This window comes from Desmodus rotundus, chromosome 12, assembly GCF_022682495.2.
Source record: "Desmodus rotundus isolate HL8 chromosome 12, HLdesRot8A.1, whole genome shotgun sequence".
In the NCBI taxonomy this organism is placed as follows: domain Eukaryota; kingdom Metazoa; phylum Chordata; class Mammalia; order Chiroptera; family Phyllostomidae; genus Desmodus; species Desmodus rotundus.
This window is the reverse complement of record NC_071398.1, coordinates 46,039,525-46,055,353: the sequence shown is the minus strand read 5'-3', so window position 1 is coordinate 46,055,353 and position 15,829 is coordinate 46,039,525. Positions and strand designations below refer to the sequence as shown.

The window sequence follows — 15,829 nt, the reverse complement described above, 5'->3', positions numbered from 1 at the left end:
ATGGAAAGGGAAGCTGAGACACAGCAAGGGCCGTGTGGTGTGTCGGGGGGCGCTGGCCTCAGTCAGTGCTGTGGCCCAGAACCCGGGCCCGGTGAGAGGAGGCGGCAGTGCCCAGCCCACCGCCTCGTGTGGGCCCCAGGGGTCAGGCACAGATTCCTTTACGGCGGTCTGTCCCAGCCCCATGCAGAGGGCACCCAGAGCCCGGGAAGGAGGACTTGCCTGAGGTCACCCAGCAGGAGTTAGGAGGCCCCCAAGGCCCCCAACAGACAGGACCGTTCAACGAGGAGCTCTCTGCTTACTGGACCTTGGCCCAAACTGTTCGTAGGCAGTACGGGGACTCCGGACGTGATCCCGGCCTCCCCCAAGGCAGCTGCTCTGAAGTTGGACCTGGATTCTGACCCAGCCAGCGTTTCCGACTCTGTGGCCTTTACTCCTCTCTACGCCTCACTGTCTCAGCCCGGAAAATGGGGATGACTATAAAGAGGCGTCTGCATAAAGAGGATAGGAGGGGTCGAGCACCCCCACACAGTGCTCGCCCTCTCGTGCTGGGCACCTGGCATGGGCGGCTTGCACAGGTGTGTGAACTGAGGCCTGCAAAAGGAACAGTGCCTGGCTTGGGTCAGGGCTGGCCCGGGGACACCAGACACACAAGTGGTGACAGTGGCAAGAACCAGTTTATTGGTCGAGGTATTGGGCCTGGACCCGAGTGGCGGGCTCAGACCGCCCCAGAGACCTCGAAGTCCATGTCCTGGACCAGGTCCTGGAGGTAGACCTTGTACTGGTCCGACGTGAGGGACAGCGAGTGACCGTTGGAGATGTGCAGGTCCACGGTGTTCTCCAGCGAGGAGGCGCCCCCCTCCCGGGCGATGTCCAGCAGGGCCCTGAGGCACGTGGGTACCACCTGCAGGTGCGGGACAGACGCAGTTGGGGTAAGCGCTTGGCGCCGTCTAGTGTAGGGGTAGGGTCGCAGTTCCCTGTATTCACAACCATGGGAGGCTAGAGGGGTCCCCAGAAGCTCGGACTGAGTAGCTCATGTCAGGAGAGCCCCCCAGGGACCATGGCCCCTCACAGAGGCTGCTAGGCCGTGCGGTCCATCCGCTCCCACAGGCCTCCGTAGTTAAGACCGGGGAACTTAGCAGTTGGAGTTTCTCACGGGGCTTCCTGGGGGCAACCTACTCCCTTGGGAAGATCACTCCCTCAACTCCAGGGGCCCAGGGCTGTAGGCACCTTGACCATCACCAGCTTTTTGGTCCACGGCTGGTCCTGGGGCCACGACTCCCCCACGCAGAACCAGAGGGCATAGCGGGGTGAGCGTCCACTCCCTTCGATGAAGGCGATCAGGTCTGGGGTCCCAAGAGTCTAGTCAGGGATGGAAAGACCCTGCCTTCTCCCCCCGCCCAACACCCAGAGCCATAGCCCGCCTTCTCCTTGGACCTAGAGCCTCACACACCTCTGCCATCCAAACGGGGGGCTGCCAGTTTATGTAAAGCCCCCACGATTCTGGCACAAATGAAGTTCCTTCTCCCTCCCACCCCTCAGGGTAGGACTGAAAGATCTGCTCCTACCTCCCCCCAAGCCTCAGCCTTCAGGGCAGGGAAGCAGGCCCAGGAGGGGAACCCACTCCCCTAACGATGTAGAGGCAGCCAGCCCAGTCACTACTCTCTTACCCCCTCAGGCCACTGCAACTAATTAAAATGCTAATGAAGTTTGAATCGCACCACAGCTAAGTGTAATACAGCAACATGTGGCTAGTGGATACCATACTGGACGGTGTAAAGAAAGTTCTATTGGCTACCAAAGTTCTTCGGGATCTCTCTCTCCGGTGTCTGTCTGTCCAGCATGAATGGTAAGCATGACGACGGCTAGGCGGCCTGTTCCCTCAGCCCTGTCTGTACAGTGGGCCCTGTGCCTCCTACCAGCTCGGGGCAGGAATGCGGACAGGGAAAGTCCTCAGACCTGGCAGGCTCAGCTTACCCCGCAGTCAGAGCAGCGGGGTTCCGAAAGGTCTGGCCCAGACTTCTTACTCGCCGGGCCTGCCCCACTCACCTGTCAGGAATGGCCCCAGGTTGAACACGCCTCCTTCCTTGTTCTTGGGGACCTCGCCATCAGGCCCGTGACCAGTGTCCGGGAGGAGCTCCTCGCCCACAGCCCAGTACGTGCGGCAGTGCCCCAGCCTCTGGGCACAGATCCACTGCCCTGCCCTCCACAGAGCTAGTCCTCCGCCCAGGGAGCTCAGCACGCGACTCACGTAGCCCACCACGCCTCTGTCGGTCAGGAAGGCCCCGGGCTCCGGCAGTGGCATCGGCTGCCCCGACAGTGTCCTGTCCCCCGCTTCTGACCCCACCAGCCGCAGGCCGTTCAGGCAAGAGACAGTCTGCTGGAAGACTTGGCGGCCCCGGTAGAAGGCGGTCACCTCGAACTCCCACTCTGAGCAGCGGCGGCGACAGCAGTGTGAAGGGAGAGAGAATATAAGGGGACCCGTCACCTCCGATCAGCCCCTCTCTGCCCACGGCTGGCACTCACCTTCCTCGGGCACCAAGAGCCGCTTCAGTGGGTTTTCAGGGGGCTCGAAGTTTGGGCAGGGAGCAGGGATATCTAAGTTGGGGCTCAGCAAGAGCTGAGGGGGGTATTCGGGGGTGACAGGCAGGCTCGGGGGCCCCTCATCTGGGATTGTGCCCAAGGCAATGCTGCTCAGTAACTCCTCCAGAATGTCTTCCTGGAGAAGGAAAAAATAGAAGGTTCTGGGCATTTCTTTTTGAAAGATTTTATTTTATTTATGTATGTATTTATTTATTTATCTTGATAAAGGGGGGAAGGGGGGACAAAGGGAGAGAAACATCAGTGTGCAAGGAAAATACCGACCCATTGCCTCCCGCACACCCCCAACCGGGGACCTGGCCCAGCAAGCCAGGCATGTGCCCTGACCAGGAATTGAACCGGTTTTGGGGACAAAACTCAACCCACTGGGCCACACCAGTCAGGGTGGTTCCGGGCATTTCCACAGCATTTTCTGGAGACTTACCAATGAAGCAGGCTTTGGGCTCACAACAGGGGGAACCGAGGGAGCAGACAATCCTGACCTTGGCCCTCAAGGGCCTTCTAGTCCAGGGGAGAGACAGCCAGGGGCACAGGCAGCAAAATATATGCTCGGATACAAGCTGGGGGCCTGGCCGGCCGGAGGGGAGTACCTACCGTATTTTGCAGTGTATTGAGCGCTTTTTGCCCAAATTTTTGAGGGAAAAAGGAAGATGCGCATTATAGATGGGTATAATGATTACATGCCGTGGGTATGATAATGGGCATAATCATCTCGTGTATAATGAGCCCACAGACATGGGTGCGTGGCCAAATACGGCAATTCCAGCCCAAGGAAGGATGTGGCTCCCTGCAGGCAAGACCTGGGTAGGGAAGTCTGGGCAGAATTTCAGAGGGGAATTTCCCTGGCACGGCCACGGGCAAGATAAAGGGTAGGGAGTTTCTGAGTTCCTAAGAGGCTGGAAAGCGAGGAAAGCAATGGAAGGTGTGCCAGGCCCCTGAACACCTGGTGCAAACTGAATGTTCTCCGAAGGGTGCTGGGAAGCCACGGAGGGCTGTGAGCAGGGATGGGGATGGGGTCAGCTCTGGGCAGGTGAGGGACAGATGGGAGGCCAGGGAGGAGGCTGGGGAGATGGTCCATGGGGAGCAGATGAGGCCCAAGGGGATGCAGCAAGGGGACGGGACAGAGGCTGGGGGCAGGAGGGCTGAGCACGTTCTTACCTGGGTGTCAGAGGTGCTGCATCTGCCCTCAGTGCCCGGAGAGGTTCCCTGCTCAGGGAGGTCCCTAATTCCTGGTGACAGAGGGGTGGTGATCGGAGAAGGGGTACTGGGGACTCTCAAGATCCCATCCCTCCCAGGGGAGCCCCACTTCCAGCACACCTGAGGTCACAAACTCGTAGACCTTGTGCGGGTCACGGGGATCCTTGCTCCGATCCTCAGCCAAACGCAACACTTCCTTCCGGTTCAGGGCAGACCTGAAATTCCTCTTCCAGGTTGGCAGGTCAGGCTTATCCTTCCCAGGAGTGTAGGCTCCGCTGGCCTCTGCCCAGGCCTGGGGGACCAGTGTACCAGATGGAGGAGAGAATGATTCACACCCCGCCCCAGGCGGCATAACCCTGCCTCCTTCGATCCTAACCCCTCCCTCTCTCCCCTGGCACACTGCTACTCCCAAACTCCAGGATTCTCTGTGCCCCAAGTCCCCCTACCTCCACCGTTCAAAAATCTTTGCTTTCTAAGCCAACTTTCCAGGTCCTACTGGGTGTCTAACTCTGCCACCAACCTGCCCCAGGGCACTGCCTGTAATAACCCCACCCCCTCCCAACTCTAACTCAGTGTCCCACCATTGGGGTATCCTACTGTGGTGGTAAATAACCACAGCTTCAGCCCAGTCTGGCCTCTCCAATTCCAAGACCCACCTGCAGAATTCTACTTCCCAAAGCCCACCCCCAGCCAGCCCTGCACTCCCAGGATGTACTTCCTTCATGGGCTAACTGGTCTAACCCCGCTGTCCTGGTTCCATTCCCGGCCCCTCCAACCCTGCCAGATACCCACCCCATCCCATTCTAACGCGCCACCCCTTGGGGTCCACCCCACCGTGTGGCAGCTTCGGCTTTCCTGAGTGTCAGCTGCCACACACCTGGAAGATGCTAAAGTCCTCCTGTTGGGCATCCTGACGCAAGCCATGCTTCCAGGGGATGCGGAAGCGTGTGCGGCTCTGGTTCAGCCAAGCCACGCCCTCCAGGTGTCCCCCATCTAGCTGTGACACCAGCCAGGGCAGGATCCGGGGCTTCGGGGTTCCCATGGTCAGGCCTGCGGAAAAAAAGGGCAGTTTGTGGGCGCAGGCAGCCTCAGGACCCCCTGGTCCAAGAGTTCCACACCGGGACCATTCGCCCAGGGAGACACAAACCTGTATTTTCCTCACCTATATTTTCTTGAGGTACAGACAGACCTCCAACTCCCATCATCCAGAGAGGCTCCCCAATTCAGCGAGGACTCCCTCCCAAATCCATTTAGACCCTCTCATTTTCCCAGCTTCTGTGCAGACCCCCGTACCCTCCTCAATTCCGCCAGCATAGGCCCTCCCCGCCTCTCCATCACCCAATGCAGGTATCCCCGCTTCCAAGGTGAAACCTAATAGCAGGTGCTACTCACGTGTAGACCTCTACCTGCCACACCCACCCCAGTGTGAACCCCCTTCCCCAGTTCCCCCACATGAGATCCCCTCACCCATTTCTACTGAAGATCTCCATTGACAGTGCCCTGAAACAGCCTCCCCCTTCCAGGGCACACTCCCCACTTTCGAAAGTGGATTGCCTTCCTTTTACCGAGGACACCCTCCCCTTTCCCCCTCCTCGCTACTTTTCTTAAGTGTTTATGTTTTGTTTGCTTTGTTTTTTGCACCGGCCACTGCTTCGCTTTTTCCCCTCCTTGCTTCTCTTTCGCCAGCATACACAGCTCTCCCCATCCTTTCTCCGGTTCCTCACTCCTGGATGCCACCCATTGCCCGGCTCTTCCGCGTTACCTACCCAGAGAGACGGGACACGCAGGGTGCTGCTGCACAGCCTTGACTTTGAGTTCCCGTAGCTCTCGAACTCGCAGCTGCACACACGCCCTTCCCGTCAGCTGAGATTTAGAGCGGTGGAGCTTTGTTTTCTACCGATTTCTTGAAATAACAAACGACTTTGTCGTTATTTGGGTAACAAATTCCAAAGAGTCGGCACCCGAAGTTCTGACGTCCCCCCCACCCCGACCCTGTGCCCTTTTTTGGCCTTTCCGGCCACCGGCATGCTGGGAACGTCACATGCAAATTAGGCAACTCCCGGGCTACCCAGCGCTCCGCCTCGTCTACGTTTGGGCCGAGGCCAACTAGGCCCAGTGCGCAGGCGCGGGCAAGTTAGCCTACTAGAAGTTTATACGAGTTCGGTGAAGGAGAAGGTGGCGGACCCGGGGACCAGGTGAGGGGGGCGTTGGTGAGGGCTGGGGCGAGGAGGGAAGAGGAGAAGGCCGAGATCCAGGAGCGGGTACCCCCGTCCCGCTTCTTCGACAAACAAGCGTCCCGAGTCCCCAAGATTCCAGCCTTGGTGAAACTACAGCTCCCAGCAGGCTGCGCGGCGATCAGTTGCGGACCGAGTGGAATGTTTGCCACGAAGCCTGCTGGGACTGGTAGTTCCCATCCTCTAACGGCTTATGCAGCTTAGCATATGCTCTCAGAATTCAGCAGTCAAAGCCGCAAGCCTCCTTCTCCCTCGGGGACCCAGAGGTCTGAGTACAATCCCCTTCTCTCTCAGACTCAAGAGTTTAGACCCCCTCCCCCGCAGCCCGCTCTTCCCTTAGACCCACGAATCCGGTTCCCCAGCTTCTTCCTCTGCCAGGATCCAGGAGTCTAGGTCCTCATCCCCCTTCTCCCTGTGGGGACTCGAGCCTGGACCTCCAGACCTCAATTACCCTGAAGAACCTAGTGCAGACCCTCAGCCCCTTCCTCCCTTGGGGACTTCCTACTCCTGGCCTCCTCCTCATTCACGGACTAGAAATTTGTGCCCCAAGCCTTCACTTCCCCCTGAACCCCAGAGTCCATGCCTCAGCCCCCTCTCTCACAGGTGTCCCCATGGCGGGCTCGGAAGAGCTGGGGCTCCGGGAGGACACGCTGAGGGTCCTAGCTGCTTTCCTTAGGCGGGGTGAGGCTGCCGGGTCCCCCATCCCAACCCCACCCAGGTAAGAGGCCATCTTCCCCCAGGGTCCTGCATTGGGTGTGGGCCGTCTCTAACTCTGGCTCAGTCTGTCTCCTCTCTCTTTGTATCTGGTTCTAGTTCTTGTCCCTGTTCGGCAAGAGAGGCTCTGAGTGGGAGGAAAAAAAAGGGGGGGACTGCTTGCAAGGGGCCTCTGGGGTCACTCTCTGAGGTCCCCTTCCCCAGGAGCCCTGCCCAGGAGGAGCCAACAGATTTCCTGAGCCGCCTTCGAAGATGTCTTCCTTGCCCCATGGGCCGAGGAGCAGTTCCGCCTGAGTCCCCTCGGCCTTGCTCCCTGCCCCTTCGCCCCTGCTATGGGCCACAGCCTGGTAAGAGATTTCTCTGGCTCACCCATGAACTTGCAGGGCTGGGAGCTTGATTCTTAAAGCACAGGCAGGATAAGGAACTAGTTCTAGACCACTCAGCTAAGGGCGTGGGCAGCTGTGTGGGGTCTCCAGCACCTGCGCTCACCCTTCTGTGACCCCCTGTTTCAGTTAGATCGCTGTTTGTCAATTCCACGGTCCCTTTCTATTTGTTATCTCTCTCCTTCCATGCAGTAGGGAGGCAGGAGGCATGGTTTTCCATCACAGCTCCCTGGCTACTTGGTTACGCGTGACTGGGAAAATCCTTTTCTTCCCTGCTCCTGTGTTTCTCCAGTTGCAAAGCAGGAATGTGGTTTCATTGGACTTAATGGAGAGTGCCCAATAGCTTTCCTCTCATATGTGAACTTGGATAGACTAGTAATGGCTCCTGAGCATGCTAGCTTGCAGAGGGTCTCCTAGCCAGGGAGAAGAGTTCTGCGGTCAGCTGATGATGCATGGAGTGGATGCGGGACTAAAGGGTAATAGCTGGAGTGTCCCATGTTTGCCGTCCTCGGATGGCATAATCTTCACGGTGCAGTTTGGCTCTCACACTCTTTAAGTCCATATGGGGCACACCCTAAAGGAGAGAGTACAAGGGCCTTTTGCCAACTTTGCTCACTGGGCCTCAGTTTACCCCATGATGAAAATGGAAATCACTGCTGCCTGGCAAGGTGGTTGGGAGGAGAGAATCCGTAACTTCCTGATGCTGTGGAGACTGATCTGGGGCTCTTTTCACCCCAGGCCCAGCTACTCCAGACTTCTATGCCCTGGTGGCCCAGCGGCTGGAAGAGCTGGTCCAAGAGCAGCTGAGATCCCCACCTAGCCCAGGTGAGGTACACAGGGGCCCTGGGGAAGGACGAGGGTAGGAGGGTCCCCAGGGTTCTGCCCCCATTCGAATTCTCTTCTGTCCCTCCCCCTCTAGAGTTACAAGGTGCCCCACTCACAGAGAAGGAAGCCCTGCTGCGGAGGCTGGTGGCCTTGCTGGAAGAGGAGGCAGAAGTCATCAACCAGAAGGTGATGAGCAGTCCATTCCGTCCCTTAGGGAGATTAGCAACTGCATTCTGATTGGGCCGTGGGATCAGAAGCTGGGGTGGCATTCTCCTTGGCTGCTCAGGGTGGTTGAGTGACAGAGGTATGGCCAGGGCAGTGCGTTAAGTTTAAGGCTTGCGTTGCTCCCCAGGGGGACGTGGCCTAAAGGCAAGGGGTGTGACCACCAGAAAGAAGATCCAAGAAAGAGACTGGGACCAGTTGAGGGAGCAAAGGAATGTGTGGTGGTTGGAGTGGGTTGTGGTTTGAAGAAAATTGCCTGAAGTCCGAAGCCCTGACTGCCTGTATAGGTGTGTGGCTTAGAATGTGGGGGAATGGACTGCTTTGTGACTGTCCTGGAATGTGACAGCCTATGGTCCCGTCAGATTAATTGTACGGTTGAAGGTAAGGTTGTTGTAGACATTGGCCTGGCCTGTGGGGCTCTCTGGGGACCTCGCCGTGGGTGTGGCTGGCAGGTTAGCATTCTACAACACAGTTGCCCTGGGGCCTGGGTAGGGGCGTGGCTTAGCGTCTTGGGTTCCCAGCCACCTTCCTGCACGTAGTTTGTCAGAAACCCTGGAGTCTGGTTTATGATTGGCTGCTGTGATGGAGCGCGGCTTAGAGCTGTAGTATCTAGAGGTCCCTGGAACCAGGAAGCCACGCCCCCCAGCCTTCTACTGGCTGGCCACAGGGGCAGACCCTGCCTCTCCCCCCATCCGCCCCGCAGCTGGCCTCCGACCCCGTCCTGCACCGCAAGCTGGCCCGCCTCTCCGCCGGCTCCTTCGCCCGCCTAGTGGAACTGTTCTCCAGCCGGGAGGGCAGCCCTCGCCCCTCCCTGCCGTGCCCCGGGCCCCCGCCGCCGTCCCCGGAGCCCCTGGCCCGCCTGGCGCTGGCCATGGAACTGAGCCGCCGCGTGGCCCGGCTGGGGGGCACCCTGGCTGGACTCAGCGTAGAGCACGTACACAGCTTCACGCCCTGGATCCAGGCCCGCGGGGGCTGGGTGAGCCCCCCAAGCCTCTCTGGGCCTTACCTCACCGAACTGTAATGGGGGCGAGGGGCTTCTTCGGCTTCCTTTCAGACATCGCAGGTGTTCTCCCAGCCCTCCCATTCACCTGCTGTGTTTATCGAGCACCGTGGTGGTCAGTGGGTTACTGTGAGGATTAAATGGGATCTTCCTCATAAGTACGTGGCATTTGTGCGATTATCTGGGGACAGCCCGGGCCACTCTGCCTGCAACGCCCTCTCCGGGGTGTCCCCCCCGCCTCCCTACCTCTGCTCCGTTCCGCTCAGGTATTACCTCCAGGGAGGCCTTGCCTGCTCCCCATTTAAAACCGCAGCCACACCCGGGCTGTTGTGGCTCCGTGGATTGAGCACCGGCCTGGGAACCAAAGGGTCACGGGTTCGATTCCCAGTCAGGACACATGCCTGGGTTGCAGCCAGGTCCCCAGCAGGGGGCACTTGAGAGGCAACCACACATTGATGTTTCTCTCCCTCTCTTTCTCCCTCCCTTCCCCTCTCTCTAAAAATAAATAAATAGAAATCTTAAAAAAAAAAGTAAACTGCAGCCACCTCCACGCCCTCTCACACACTCCTTCTCCTTTGCTGCCTCCCTTCCTTCCTTAGCACTCTGCACCTTCTACTAGGTAGTAGAAATGACTAGGGGTTTTTTTATTTATTTATTTATTTTCTAAGTTATTTTATTGTTCAATTACAGTTGTCTGTATTAACCGACCCCCAGCACTCCCCCCACCCCAGCCATCCCTACCTCCCTCCCCTGCAGAAATGACTAGTTTTCCTTAAGTCTTCTTGTTGTCTTCTCCTGCCCCAACCAGGGAGCCTTGCCTTGCTCGCTCGCTGGCTGCGTTCAGTCCAGGGCCAGCCTTGGAGCTGGGCTGCAGTGTACCCCTGGCTGTGGGACCTTGGCAACTGCTCCCCTCCCCCCCCAGCCCAGTGGCGCCACCTCACTGGCCTTGTTGCTGTGGGGACGCAGTCAGAGAAGGGTGCATGCCAGGGCCTCCGAAGGGAACCATTGCTCCACAGGCTGGCGGGAGCCTGCCAGGTGTGTTTGAGGAGCAGAGAGGAGGGTCTGGAGCGGGGTGAGCGAGGTGAGTGAGGTAAGCGAGGAGGAGAGGGACAGCATTGACAGCAGGAGGGGTAGCCAGGTTGTGCAGGGCCTGAGGTCATGGTGAGAACTGGGAGTTTGATTCTTCGGGAGCCCAGAACCTCTGCAGGGCTCTGGGAGGAGTACAAGAGGGGACTCAGGTGTTAACACCCACCCTCTGGTGGCAGCGTGGGGAACTCTGTGGAGAGAGGGCAGAAGTAGGGAGCTTGGAGGGGGTGACTGCTGGTTGCGGGGGGGGGGGGGGGGGGAGATGAGGGTGGATCAGACCACTGTGAGGGTAGTGGAAGGTTCTGGATCTAATTTCGAGATCGAGATGACAGATTTTTGCTAATGGAGTGGATATGGGGACCAAGTGGTAGGCAAGAGGCCAGGATGCTGGCCCGGGCAACTCCTGGGCTACACCTGATACTCCTCAAGAAGAAGGTGGAGAGCAGGTCATGGGCAGAGTCAGAGGTGGTGGGAAGTGGTCCAGATAAGCAAGAGATACCCTCGGACCTCAAAGCGAAATGATGAGGACACCGGGTGTAAGCAAGTGGAGCTCAACCCAGAAGCTTGTTGATCAGTAAAATTATTTTATGTTTTAGGGAACGATAAGGGGTAAGTTTGGCCAGGTGCCCACCAAGGACTTAAGGGAGATGATCCCATTTAATCCTCACAGCAACCTAATGGGGTTTGGTTGTATCCTGGTCTCATGGAGGCTGAGAGGGAAAAGTCCCTCCTCCAGGGGATTAGCATCAACTTTGACAGGGGGCCAGGGCTCTTAATCTTTAAAAACCCCAGCGCCCTATCTTCCTCTTCCCAGGGGCTCTGTCTCCATCGCCCCCGTCTAGTGCTCTGCCCTTCACTTGGGCTCCGTCTTTCTCTCTTCTCTCTAGGACTCTGTCCCCACCCACCGGGGTCTCTGATCCTCTCTCTGGGTCTCTGTCCCCCAACCCCTAGGTTTCCCTCTCCCCATCTCCAATTCCTTGCCTCTGCATCTCAGCTGTCACTGGGCTGGTACGGATGCCGCTGTGACCAGACTCTGCTTACGAAGCCATGCCACTTTTCCCTCCAGGAGGGCATCCTGGCCGTATCACCCGTGGACTTGAACTTACCCCTGGACTGAGATCTTCCTCAGCAGCTGCTACAAGATTGAACCTCAGGACCCTAGGCTCTCTGTGCGCTTCTCAAGCCTTGCTGTTCTACTCAGGACTGTGGGGGGGTGGCTTCCCGCCCTGGTTTTGCCAAAAAGAAATTGTTTATCTTTTTTCATATTAAAAACATTTTCAAATATTTCATTATTTGTCTTCTTTTTCAAGAACTAAAGTTCTAAGTAGAGGAGATTTGGTTCAGAGATCTCTCTGGTTTATAAATTGAGGAAAGCCAATTCATTCAGTCTAGAAATGTGTACTTACAAGTACCTGTTGCTGAACATACAGCGCATTTGAGGATATCCCTGTAAATACGGGTCCAGCGAACTACATTCCCCGCCGTTGCCCGCCTTACTTACTCCAGCGCCCCGGGGTTGATGCTGTGGAGTTTATCCAGCTAGTTCATGAAGAAAGCTAGGCTGTTCTTCCACGGGGCACCCAGAACGCCACCCTCTTCCTCCTCCCGTGCTCTGTCTGAGTCTTTTGTGCTGGCTCCTCCTCGTCGCCCTGAGACTCGGGCTTTGTCACCTTTTTAGAGTGACAGCCGTTTGTACAGTATTGTGTCTGTAAACACGTACAATGAAAAGTACAGGGTTATAAGGGAAACCAGCTACAACCGACCCTCGCCATTCGCATGTTCTCTGTTTGCAAATTTGCCTGCGCTCTCACATTGACCTGTGATCCCCAAGTTAATCCTCAGGGGCCCCGGGCTGGTGTGGCTCAGCTGGTTGGAGCGTCGCCATTCGTAAACTGGAAGGTCACCAGTTCAGTTCCCCGTCCGGCACACGTCCTGGGTTGCAGGTTCAGGAGGCAACCAATCCACGTTTTTCTCTCATGTCGAAGTTTCTCTCTCTCCCCCTCTCTCTTGAGTGAGCGTGGAAGGAAACCTTCCGTGTTTGTCGGCACGAGCGTGGGCAGAGCTGCAGAAGACTTGACTTGCCCCGCATGCGCCTGCTTGGCTAGGGCTGGACAGGTGACATGTAAACATGTGTCCTGTCTGCAATCTACATAGTACCCAGTGTTTTTGCATTTTTGTGATGATTTTGCTGTTTAAAAGGGCCCCGAGCACAGCACGGAATTGCTGTCTCATGTTCCTAAGTGAGGTCAGGCTATCGTGTGCCTCAGGTAGGGGGGCTCCATCCGGGCGTGAGTTACAGTGCTCTCGGCTGTGAGTTCAATGGGTGTGAATTAACTGCGCATTCAATAACGTGTCTGAACAGAAATCACACATAGAATAAGGTTCTATATGGGTGGGTGGACAAACGTGTGTCGTGAGGAGAGGCTCACAGGAGCCCGACCCCAGGCAGAGGTCTGGGTGCTGCTTCTAATCACACCAACTCCCAGGGGGCTCGGCCATTCCCAGGGCTGTGACCTAGCACAGCGCGGGCCGACAAAAATATCTGAGCCATATGTGTTATTTAGAATGCGCTGGTAGCCCCATTAAACCAATGTAAAAAGAAACAGGTCTAATTTCCTTTTAACAATAGTTTTTATTAACCCTGCTTCTCCAAAATGTAGAATCATTTCAACATGTAATCAAATAAAAAGATTAATGAGATCATTCAGATTCTTTTTTTTCTTGGACATTTAAAATATTTTATTCATATGAGAGAGAGAGAGAGAGAGAGAGAAACACTGGTTTGTTGTTCCTCTTATTTATACATTCATTGGTTGATTCTTGTCTGTGCCCTGACCTGGGATCGAACCAGAAAACTTGGCGTATGGAGATGACGCTCTAACCAACTGAGCTACCCAGGGGAGCTCATGTCCTTTTTTTATGTTACATCCTCGGAATCCAGTGTGTGTTTTACACTCACAATACACCTCAGTTCGCGCGTGCCACAGTCCTGTACTCAACCGCCCCATGTGGTGAGTGGCAGCCAATGTGAAAAATGTGGAATTTGATGCTGACCACATCCGCATTTCTGACTGCAGTCTCAGACTTGTCCCCTGAACTTCTCGTGCAGCCCCCTGCCTAGTGCCACGGGGTTTTTTTTTTCAATATTAGGTTATCCGCTAGTGTTGTACAAATAGCCTGTTACAAATTTTTCTTCTTAGTTGCAGTGCAGCGCAAAAGTAATTGATTGGATAAAAATATAATACTTGGAAACCAGAAAAAAAAAAAAACCCTGCTGAAATAGTTGGAAAAATAGCAAAAACAAAAAACATACAGGACCAAAACAGCATAGAGTGTAGGGGTCAAGGTGTGGGCTCTGATTATTTGATTATTCGGACTTCATGAAAATTTAAAATTTCTGCTCTTTAAAAGACAATGTTAAAAAAAAAAAAAAAAAAAAAAAAGCAGCCCTGGCTGGTGTGGCTCAGTGGATGGAGTGCCGGCCTGTGAACCAAAGGGTCACTGGTTGGATTCCCAGTCAGGGCACCTGCCTGGGCCACATGAGAGGCAACCACACATTGATGTTTCTCTCCCTCTCTCTCTCCCTCCCTTCCCCTCTCTAAAAATAAATAAATAAAATCTTTTTAAAAAAGAAAAAAATATCACTTGTAAAAATAGGCAAAATACTTGAGCAGACACTTGATTAAAAGAAGATATACAAATGGTTAATAAGCACATGAAAAGATGCTCAACAATAGTGGTCAGAGCATCGCAAACGACAACCACAATGAGACATCTCTTCGTGCCCACCGTGCTGGTGAAATATACAGACGCAAGTGCCTGCCAGGACCGAGACTCTTCGTGCACCTCTGATGGGAATGTGAAATGCTAGGACACACTGGAGAACACTTTTGGCAGTTCCTTATAAAGTGAAACATACACCCAGCATGCAACTCTGTGCCCGTCTGCTCCTAGGTTCACCCAAGAGAAATGACAAAGTGTCCGGTTCACAGAAACACTTGTACATGAACCTTCATAGCCACTTTGTTAACAGCTCCAATGTGGACATTATTCCCATGTCTGTCAACAGGAAAATGGATAAACAAACTATGATACTGTTACTACACTCAAGGGGTTCTGCAGCTTCCCAGCCTGGAGTTCGGTACTCAGCAGTGAAACATAGTTGTTGCAAGGTAGTTTTATTTACTTGGAGCTAGTAAAGAAGACCGGGGATTCATATCCAAAGCTCCGCCTCCCCAAAGGAGGCCTAGCCATACCAGACACATACACTAGTTGGTCAATTACCTGTTGATTTCCTCTTTGCAGTTGGCTACACTTACCACGTTGACTTCTTGTCCAGCTAATCCTTGTTTGTAGCTGCATGCTACAATGTAACAATTAGCAAGAATAACAGTAATAACATTTAGAACCGCCCAGACCCTGTGACCCTCGTCCTAAGAATAATACATCCATACGATGGAGTACTCCTCAGTGATAGAAAGAATTGCACAACCTTTATATACAACTTGGCTGTATCTCAAAAGCATCATGCTGAGTGAAAGACAGACACATGAAAGCACAAACGTTTAATTCCATTCAGAGAAAACTTTAGCAAAGGAAAAGCTACAGAAAATAGAAAGTGATTGCTTCAGGGACTGGGTAGTGGAGGTATTGACTGCAAAGGGTCATGAAGGAAACTTCTGGGGGGATGAATATATTCTACAAGTAGCATTCATCTTCATTCAACTGGTAAACTTTTCTACAGATCAAAGAACGCTCCCTGGAGGAGGTGATGTCTAAGCTGTGCCCTGATTGATGTACAGGACTTGGCCGACAAAGGGAAGTGGGTGTTCCTGGTGGATGTGGGGGGGACTTGGTAAGGGCCGAGTGGTCTGAGTAGGGCTGCTGGATTTTTAAAACTTGGAAGTAGAGGGCTAGGGTTTAAATGCCCTGACGCCTGAGTCCTGTTCCTGACTAGGTTCGGGACCCTTGACCGGTCCTCCATCTCTTTGGGTCTCTGATTGCTTGCGTTTTTTCACCTCACGTAAACCGGCACGCTCTCCCTTGTTCCTTCAAGACTCCCCTGGGGCTGGGAGAATCCGCCGAATGGACGATGAATGACAGTTCTTTTGAGCCAGTCGCCGGAGGATAAAGCCCTCCCTCCTCGTGGGCAGTCGCCTTGTTCTGGAGACCAGCAGCTTAGCGAGAGCTAGCCAGAGACCTCCGGGCGTCACATTTTGGGTAAACCAGTAGCAGCTAAAGAGAGGCGGGTCATTTTGGTGATGGACAGATCTATTTCAAAATGTCCGCTAGCGCGGGGCCCGCCGGGAAGCTTTGAGGCGGTGCTGGGAGGGAAAGGGAGGGAACTGCTGGAAGATTTTGTTCAATCATCAGGCGCGTTTTCCGTGATAGACGGGCAGTGTTTCCCATCCTTGTCGACTTTAGGGGGCGGGACTCTATACGCCAGACTGGGCGGGTCCCTAAATTTTGATGGGCGTCTCCTTTGACCTACTGGTAACCGGTGTTCAGAGACGGGTGGGTTCCATTGCCAATGAGATCTCCTGGCGGGGTCGCAGTGGGCGGGCCTAGAC

At 55.0% G+C, this 15,829-nt stretch overlaps 2 protein-coding genes across 7 annotated transcripts; one reads left to right on the top strand and one right to left on the bottom strand.

Moving 5' to 3' along the window:
• Positions 1-715: 715 nt before the first annotated feature.
• On the bottom strand, positions 716-9,221 carry IRF3 (interferon regulatory factor 3). 2 transcript variants are annotated; one of them, XM_053914684.2, is made up of 11 exons: positions 9,180-9,221; positions 8,068-8,104; positions 7,233-7,700; positions 5,562-5,698; positions 4,673-4,845; positions 3,916-4,087; positions 3,757-3,827; positions 2,524-2,716; positions 2,047-2,427; positions 1,228-1,343; positions 716-901 (listed from the first exon to the last, which is right to left on the bottom strand). In XM_053914684.2, the coding sequence occupies exons 5-11, from the start codon at positions 4,835-4,837 to the stop codon at positions 716-718; spliced, it is 1,284 nt and encodes a 427-aa protein (XP_053770659.1). In that variant the 5' UTR covers positions 4,838-4,845; positions 5,562-5,698; positions 7,233-7,700; positions 8,068-8,104; positions 9,180-9,221. The 2 variants fall into 2 exon arrangements, with proteins under 2 accessions (XP_053770659.1, XP_024422099.1); XM_024566331.4 differs by lacking the exons at positions 7,233-7,700; positions 8,068-8,104; positions 9,180-9,221 and adding an exon at positions 7,113-7,190.
• On the top strand, positions 5,844-11,543 carry BCL2L12 (BCL2 like 12). 5 transcript variants are annotated; one of them, XM_053914686.1, is made up of 7 exons: positions 5,844-5,990; positions 6,633-6,747; positions 6,948-7,090; positions 7,865-7,951; positions 8,046-8,137; positions 8,877-9,149; positions 11,211-11,349. In XM_053914686.1, the coding sequence occupies exons 2-7, from the start codon at positions 6,641-6,643 to the stop codon at positions 11,283-11,285; spliced, it is 777 nt and encodes a 258-aa protein (XP_053770661.1). In that variant the 5' UTR covers positions 5,844-5,990; positions 6,633-6,640; the 3' UTR covers positions 11,286-11,349. The 5 variants fall into 5 exon arrangements, with proteins under 5 accessions (XP_053770661.1, XP_053770663.1, XP_053770660.1 ...); XM_053914688.2 differs by having other exon boundaries at positions 5,945-5,990; positions 11,326-11,543; XM_053914685.1 differs by lacking the exon at positions 5,844-5,990 and adding an exon at positions 6,027-6,295.
• The last annotated feature ends 4,286 nt before the right edge of the window (positions 11,544-15,829 follow it).